General features: G+C 40.9%; 1 protein-coding gene across 1 annotated transcript; it reads right to left on the bottom strand.

The window, feature by feature from the left end:
- Positions 1 to 3,579: 3,579 nt before the first annotated feature.
- LOC131425477 (outer dynein arm-docking complex subunit 3) lies at positions 3,580 to 5,784 on the bottom strand. The gene is made up of 4 exons (XM_058587423.1): positions 5,635 to 5,784; positions 4,667 to 5,575; positions 4,416 to 4,593; positions 3,580 to 4,344 (listed from the first exon to the last, which is right to left on the bottom strand). The coding sequence occupies exons 1-4, from the start codon at positions 5,723 to 5,725 to the stop codon at positions 3,702 to 3,704; spliced, it is 1,821 nt and encodes a 606-aa protein (XP_058443406.1). The 5' UTR covers positions 5,726 to 5,784; the 3' UTR covers positions 3,580 to 3,701.
- Positions 5,785 to 8,747: the final 2,963 nt, after the last annotated feature.

The following is an 8,747-nucleotide window of genomic DNA, read 5'->3' as shown; positions in this document are numbered from 1 at the left end:
GATGAAACGGCTTTGGGTTTCAAGCGAAAGCCGTCTTCTGTTGGAGTTTGGCATGGCAGACTGTAATTCGTCGAGGACCCCCTATGGAGAACCTGAAACTGGACTGAACGAATAGCAAGCACATTCTGGAAACGTACCGAGAGCTTCTATAGAAAGTCTCATGTATATCGACCCGATATCTGCTACCAGGTTGGGTACTTGGGACAATTTCAGACTTAAAGGTTCTACAGAAGTGGCTTTAAAATTGGCGTTGGGACCGATGGCATCGCGGCGGTGGTCTTGAGGAGATGCTATAGTGGTACCCTTTTGTTAACTGTTTCAACAATCACTCACGACTAGAGTATTTACTATTTACTGCACAAAAAAGGAGAAAGAGGGAATATCGACAACTGAAGCTTGCTTCAAATCGAATTATAACAAAGACAATTGCCTGTATTTCAGTTATTTATTATTGAATTCTAGATCTTTTTTTATACAAAGGTAGCGTTTTCTTCATACTTTTGAGAAAAAATACGGATAAAATTATTCGTCACGGTTTTGAAGGAATTCTCGAATTTTTCCTGTAACACGGCTCACACCTTCTTCGTCCATCGTTTTAGCTATCTTATTCCACCAGGTCGTCATCTGATTGATATCTTTGACAACCTTTCCCTTTGCCTTGAGTCTCCTCTTCATGATTACCCAGTATTTCTCAATAGGGCGGAACTGGGGACAGTTGGGTGGGTTAAGGTTTTTCGGAACAAACTGGACCCCTTTCTCTTCATACCATTCTCGAACGACTTTGCTGTAATGACAGCTTGCCAAATCTGGCCAAAACAATATGGGATGGTCTTGGGATCGAATGGACGGCAACATTCGTTTTTGGAGACACTCTTTTTGGTATAGTTCCGATGTCATTGTCTTATTTGTAACGAAAATTTTCGTTTTTTTTTGCCACAGCTGCAAATGCCCTGCCAAATCATAAATTTTCATGCAAATTTGTCGGCAAAAACAAATTTAAATTTGGCTGGAACATCCTCCCGAGCGGTTGCCAAGTAAAATTTTTGACCTGGGATTTGCCCGAAGTCAGCCTTGACATAGGTTTCATCGTCCATCAGAAGACACCCGTCGAACAACCTTATATTTTGATCGAGCCCATCTTGTCCGAAGAAATTTTTTAAATCATATAGACAATGCTATCAGATTACATATTTAAAAGTCAGGTACATAATCCAAGTCCATGGCCCTTATTACCGGTATCACTACACGGTGGAAACCGAGTGAAGTGAATGTAGGTTCTTATTACGGAAGTCGCTACTGAAAAAAAGTAGTTACTTAAATGAGCTTGTTATTATTACGAACATCACATCAACAAAATTGTGTTGGAAAAATGATTTTTTTCACTACAGTGATTACTTCACTGTGCGTGAATACTGGTAATAGGGAAAATCAAGTGAAGTGAATGTGAAAGTGGAAGTGAGAACAGTAATAAGGGCCCATAATTCTGATTCAGTGTCCACATCTAGAATTCGGGCTCAGCTTCCTAGATTAGAATTCAGGTCGAAAGTCCAAGTCCCGAATCAGGGTTTAGAATTTAGCTGATGAATCTATATTCAGAACTCAGCTACATACCACAGATTCAGATTTCAAATTTAAGCTCAGTATCGTGGTTTAGAATTCAGATCCACAAGTTCAGGTTAGGTTCGGAATCCTATTCCAGAAGTCAGGTCTGGAATCCAGGTTCTAAATTCTGATTTCTGGTGCAGAATACAATTCAGAATTCAATAATATAATTCAGGTGCAGGTCTAAATACTAGTGTCAGAATTCAGGTTTCAGTTCAAAGCTTAGGTCCAGACACCAGCCGTGGAAATCATACCCAGAATCCAGGTTCAGATTCCATATGCAAAGTTCTGGTTCAAATCCAGAATCTAGGAGAAGAATTCTGGTCCTGGTTCTGAACTCAGCTCAAGAATCTGGTTCCTCAGCTTACAGGTACATAATCCAAGGCCATAATCCAGATCCAGATTCCAATCTAGAATTCAGGTCTAGAATCCACCTTCAGAATCCCAGTCAAGACTACACACCTAGAATCCAAGCTCAGAATTTACGTTCAGAATCCTGGTCCAGAGTACAGAATAAGTTATCACGTCCAAATTTCAGATCCAGAATTTTGGTCCAGATCAGAATCCAGAATTGCAGATCAAAGTTCAGAATTTGTGGTAGGCTACCGAATTCAGATACAGATCCAAAATCCAGACCAAGGTCCACAATCCAGATCCGGGTTAAGATTCCAGATCAAGTTTCCGTCTCTAATCCAGGTCCAGAACTCAGGTATGAGTCCAGGATTCAGGTCTGAGTCAAGAATCCAAATCCAGGTTTCAAGTTCAGAATACGGAGCCAGAATCCACCATGAAACCAGAGAACTCAGATTTTAGTTCCAGAACCCAAGGTCAGAATCCAGAATTTCAGACCACTGTCCAGAGCAGTGCGGTAAAATTTCATTTTCAATCGAATGATATCAGATGAGAATGAAATTTATGGCCACTGATCGTCAGCATATCGATACAAATTCATACAACTTTTGCTGCCATTTTCTTGTGCGGTTCCCAGAATTCATCGTCAGTTGAATAATCGTACATTTGAAGTTTTGCTTGCTCAGTTTCAAATGCCAAGTAGTCTAGCTGCTTCATTGTCTTTGCTGTTGGTAGTGAGCAAGTTCGAACGAATAGAATTATAAATGTAGTAAAGTATTCAAAATGAAAACTGAAGGAGGAAACAATTAATTTATGTGTATTCTTTGATTGATATTTCAACTATCTGGTTTGTCTTTCATCTATTTTCTTGAACCAATTAGAATGTTTACATGAACCTCATTTGAAGGCCGCTCTCACACTATTGAAAGAGATATTTTGTTACTTCAAGAGATCAACTGACGGTGGTTAAACTGAGCCTCGATTGAAGAGAAACGAGTGATGCACTGAATGCTGCCCGTTCGGGCCGTCAGCAAACATTGTGTGTGTCAGAGAGTAAAGTTTACTGCAGTAGAGAGATCGCAATGTGTTCCACATTCAGTTTCAATTGAATTGAATGAAGTTTTACTGCACTGGTCCAGAGTCTAGATCCAACTCCCAAATCAAGGTCCCGAATTCAGGTCAGGTGAACATACCTAAATTCTAACAAATAATGTTTGGACGAGACGAAGTTCGAGGGGTCAGTTATATATCAAAGATAGACTCACGTCATCAGGTTAAGTCTGTGACATTACCCACTCTTCTTTTTTGTTGATATTTGAAGCGTTGGTTCAATTTGCTCACAAAATTGAAATGGTATAACCCGTTGGTTTTCGTTTTGCCCAAACACAACGTATGAGGGAAAAGATTTGTTCAAGCGTATTCGTAACATGCGTACATCATTCTTCGCCCACCTAATACTGATCGAACTGCGTAACTAACTTAAACTTTTATACCCATTTCTGTGTAGAAACGTTTACTTTACGAAATGGATCAAAATTGTCGTCAGAACCCGAAACGTAAACCGGCTTCATGGACACTTGTGTAAGGTAAAAACAATAAGTATGTTTTTTAAGATGTCTATATTTTTCGCATGCCATTCACAATTTTATCCTGAATTCCGAATACAAAATTCAAAAATTTATTTTCACAGGGTGAAATCAAGTTAATACAAGAAGTATCGCTTGACATTACCGACCCCGCACGAGCACTTAGCGCCGCTTCGGCGGTGGCATTCGGAAACCCTTCCGGCGTGATTTCGCCTCGATGATCATGTTTGCCTGTCGCTTCAGATAGCTCCGGGATGGAACTTCTGCTTCGTCATCCGAGAGAACGACGGTAGCTCCCGGTCCCGGTGAAGCCGAAGAAATTTGCGCCGTTGTCCGGCCGGCAATCAAACTGACGTAGACCGGTGGATAAGCGGCTGGTTTTTCCCGATCATCCTGCACCGAAGAGGTTCCAACCGAAGGACTCGAAGCCGGCACCTGCAGTGCACTCGGTGGTCTCGGGGCTTCACTTTCCTCCTCGGACAATCCGCTATCCTCTTCGTTGGCTAGCTGCCCACTGGCTATCATTCCGAGTTTTATTTTTTCCTCCAACATATTTCCCAAATCATCAATCGAAACACTGTCCGGCGAGAGGTCCATCAAATCAGCCTGTTTCGTTGGAGTCCATCGCATATATTCGGTTCCCAAATTATCGTCGATTTCCCGCAGCGTTATCAGAAGTTCCACCAGTGCGTCCTTAATCGTGTTGAACACGTTCCGAGTGTAGTCAATAGCCTTTTCACATCCTCCCCGGCGGACCTTCTGTTCTTCGATCGAGTTTCGAATCTTTTCCAGTTCTTCTTGATTGCTATGAAATCAGAAAACGATTTAATTAGACCCAACAAAAATCCCACGATCGAATTACGCGGTCATACTTACACGTCACTGTCCTTGACATCGGCGAACTTGAACGCATCCAACTGGGCCGTCATTAGTTCCCGTTGGGCTTCCAATTGTTTCTTTTCGTTCTCGGTAATCGTGCGAAGGTACGTCAGACGAGCTGACGCTTCCCGCTGGGCCAGAAAACGATCGACAACTTCGCTAGCGGCACTGACCCCTGGAAAAGATTGCATGAACAACAAAAAAAAATGGAGTTTATTGACCTCGACGATCTGTTTACTCAAACCTACCGATGGCCTGCATCAATTTTTTAAACTTATGTTCCATATCCGTTGCGGAATCTTTGTCGTGACCACTGGAATCGTCACCTTCGGCCCTGCCAGCGGAATGATCTCCGGTGGCGGACAGAATACTTTCCTGGTGAATCAACGTTTTGCCGGTGGAGAAAATCTTCCGCTCCAACCGTTCCAGTTCCAGCTTTCGTTCCTCGACCTGACGTCGGAAGTCCTGAGCCTGTTTTTCTCTGGCTTTATTGGCGTAAACCGTCGTTTGTTCCTGTCGCTGAAGGATCGCCTTGGTGCTGTCCCTCATCTGCATTGCCTCTTTGTGAACCGCCTCCAGTTTGGTGATCTCCGCCTGCTGTTCCGTAATGGCAACTTCCAGATCCAGCAGAGAACTTTCGAATTTTTCCGCATCTCTCATCAAGGAGGATTTAATTCCGCGGTACTTTTTTCGGATGTGTTCCGCCTCCATCCACTGAACCGACGTTCTATGAATTTCGTTCTCCAGGTGCGTTATGAGCTTCCGGTTGGCATCTTCCTCGACCGTTTCGGGAGGATTCGATCCATCGGTTTTGGCATTTTTGTACGCCAGCAACGCGTGGTACTGATCGATCAGCTTTTTGTAGTGCTGCTCGCGTTTCTTGTGTTTCGCTTCCATCGCGTCGGCCTGTTTGTTGACGTCGATAATCTTCAAATCCAGAATTTGGACGGCTTCGTGAACGGTTTTCGCTCCGGGCGGAAGCTGCGGTCGACGCTTGATTTCCGGTACATTCTTCTGTGCCTTGACGCTGTTCGGATTGTGCAGGTACGATAGTTTGTTGGTTAAATCTCTTACCTCCTTCTTCAGGTCGGCCACTCGGTCGTTCTGGACTTTTTTGGCATCCGTCCATTCCTCGGTGTAAGCCTTCTTTTGACCCTCTGAAAAAAATACGTATCCATTCGTAACGCTCTAGTTTGTTGTACTAGTTGGGACTTACCAGCCAATGTGACCTTCTTTTTCAACTCGGCAATCTTCTTATTCGTCAAAGCCAACGTCTCAGCATTGAAAATTGGTTTTGGAGTCGACATTTTAGGATGCTAGAGTTTGACCATACCGAAAGTGAGGAAGATTAGAACACTATGGCATGGTCTCGTATCGATCCAACGACAATTCCTTCGGGTACCCATGGTTATGCGATGGTCTGTTTATCGTTATGCGCGACAACACGTTCCGTTATTTTTGTTTCGCGTACCTTTACATAGACTTGTCAATCACCTGTTGATTCCCGCGTTGTTTTGTTTTTAAGTTTGGGCCATACTAGAATATTGTCAAAATTGTTTAGCATGGAAATGGAAAGTGAATTTGTAATGTTTGCCACTCTGTTCCTCCGGTTGGTACGGGAAATTGCAGTCGTTCTACTTTTAAAATTGATTATTTGTTTATTATATTGGATTTGTTTCTAACAAAAAAATTGAGTCGAAGTAGGCTTTCTTTCTGAGAAATCCGAAGGACTGCTTTACGCAGCGTCGTCAAAAAGGTTGTTAAAAGCGTGACTTGCTATTCCAAGCCAATGTGATAGAAACAGGTGGGGCAAACACGACTCGTTCGTGTTAAAGAAATTAAGTTTTCTTTAGCAAGCCAAGTAAAACTAAAAACCACGTGCTTGCTTTTTGTTACACCGTTCGGACTGGTTTGCATTGAATCAAAGCATTTTTATTTTTCATTCTTCAGGCGATTGCACCTATATAAGGAAACGATTTCGACGGAATATAATCAAACTATAATAAACCATACATTTTTTTCCTTATTCAAAAATTCAAATAACTAGTCTTTTTCTTTTTTAACGACTAAGTTTAGTAGTCAATATTTCTTTTTTCTTTTTGCGATATTCTCCTAACCAGAGATCATTTTCTTTTTTTTTTGTAGAAACAGGCAATGAAAATTATAGAATGATAGTACTCAAGGGAGAGCAAGGATGTGAAAATATAGAACGGAAAAGTGAGACGTGACAGAGGGTCATTTAAGCAAGCAGAAATCTTCTAGTAACTTAACTTTTTTCCCTTCTACCAGAGGAAAGTAGTGATAAAGGTCTTTTACGGTTCGGATAGTAAATGGTAAAAGACCTTTATCACTACTTTCCGACATACCAGAGACTTGGGTGATTCGCATTGTTCAGATGCCTAAGCCCAACTCCTCTGGTAGAAGGTAAAAAAGTTAAGTTACTAGAAGATTTCTGCTTGCTTAAATGACCCTCTGTCACGTCTCACTTTTCCGTTCTATATTTTCACATCCTTGCTCTCCCTTGAGTACTATCATTCTATAATGTTCATTGCCTGTTTCCACAAAAAAAAAGATCTCTGGTTAGGAGAATATCGCTAAAAGGAAAAAAAAACAAATAACTAGTTATAGAGAATACAAGACGAGTTAAACATATATTGGGTTTGACTAAATTAACTTTGGACACCAGTGTGGTTTGATGGTATTAATTTTCAGATGCAATGTAATATCGGTTGCGCATCACACGCTTCCCATTTTGTTTCCTCTTGCTAGAATTTTCAGTGAAAGAGTGATAAAACTGAGATTTCATTCCATTAGTCGCCATTCCAATATTTACGGGCCAAACAATACAAAATGCTTCAAATCGAAGGTTTTGTGGGAGACACTTCAGATCGAAAGATATAAATGTAGTTGGAAATCAACTACGTTTGGTCAATGATTCGATACCACTGGTTTTTGCTAAAACGAATTCTTATGAAACGTATGTTTTATTCGATATTAACAATAGGCGCTTACCAATCGTTAGAGAACATTCACAAAGAACAACTCGAGCTTTTATTCCCTAACTTAAGTAGCGGGTCTCAATGTTTCCAAAAGTTTGTAGTTTTTGTAAAGTATTGTTTGAAATTAAAATCTTATAATTATTAGTTTCAATGTGCGAATGTTCTTCTTAGACATCATCGAGAGAAATGTTCGCTAGTGAGCTTTTCACTACTGATTTTGAGACAGGTGAGAGCAGTTTCAGTGAGAATCGCGTTTGCAAAAAATCAGCAGTGAACTTTTCTTTAGTGAGTTCACAATTCGCTGATTGAAAGTCAAGTAATACCCAAAATAACACACTAATTAGATGACTACTGTTACAATAACACCATTCATATGTAATAAAACTGATTGAAAATTGATGATCTTCTCGTAGCAAGGAAGAAATGGATAATTTAAAGACTGTCCCAGAAAGTATGGACGCACTTTGATTTCGCTATAAATAATTCACAAGTGTTAGATATTCAAATTTTATTCTATATACTGATAAATATTAGACTACAACAACAGAATATCATTCTCAACATTTGCTACTTAGCCATTGTAGACTAGCTGGCGCACCTTCTTGCGAACGATCCTCATTAATTTCCGTACAGATTTCTTGGCGACAAGTTTTGACATTTTTTTCCAATCTTTTTCGAACTGTTGCATGGTTTCGGCTGCCGAGACATGTTTTCTAAGATGTGCCTTCGTTAATGCCCAAATTTCCTCAATTGGTCGAAGTTGTGGGCAATTTGGTGGATTTATGTCTTTTGGGACGAAAGTGACATTTTTGGTAGTATACCATTCTACCGTTGATTTCGAGTAGTGGCAAGAAGCAAAATCTGGCCAGAAGACAACAGGATCCTTGTGGCTTCGAATCATGGGTAGAAGTCGTTTTTGTAAACATTCCTTGATGTATATTTCGCTGTTCATTGAAGCAGTGGTGATGAAGGGTTTCGGAATCTTACCGCAGCTACAAATTGCTTGCCAGACCATAGCTTTCTTACCAAATTTTTTGACTTCAATCGATGTCACGGACTGGTTTAACACTTGCCCTTCTCGCACCGTATAGTATTGTGGTCCCGGCAAGGATTTGTAATCGATTTCACGTAGGTTTCGTCGTCCATGATTATGCAGTTCAAATTTCTAGCAAGAATCGTATTGTACAGCTTTCGAACCCTCGGCCTGATCGATGGTTCTTGTTTCGGACTACGTTTTGGTTGTTTCTGCTTCTTATAGGTTCGAAGATTTAAACGTTCTTTAGCACGAAGAACATTTGACTTCGAAGTGCCCACTTTTTTGGCCACATCC

This window comes from Malaya genurostris, chromosome 1 (assembly GCF_030247185.1).
Source record: "Malaya genurostris strain Urasoe2022 chromosome 1, Malgen_1.1, whole genome shotgun sequence".
Lineage (NCBI taxonomy): Eukaryota > Metazoa > Arthropoda > Insecta > Diptera > Culicidae > Malaya > Malaya genurostris.
The sequence above is the reverse complement of the archived record's forward strand: the minus strand, read 5'-3'. Positions and strand labels throughout refer to the sequence as shown.

What these genes read in the sequence shown, in the direction of transcription:
- LOC131425477 (XM_058587423.1), bottom strand. Translation starts at nt 5,725, where the DNA reads ATGTCGACTCCAAAACCAATTTTCAATGCTGAGACGTTGGCTTTGACG. An exon ending in AAAGAAGGTCACATTGGCTG is followed by an intron (nt 5,576 to 5,634) that starts GTAAGTCCCAAC and finishes TATTTTTTTCAG; the next exon opens with AGGGTCAAAAGAAGGCTTAC. An exon ending in AAAATTGATGCAGGCCATCG is followed by an intron (nt 4,594 to 4,666) that starts GTAGGTTTGAGT and finishes AATCTTTTCCAG; the next exon opens with GGGTCAGTGCCGCTAGCGAA.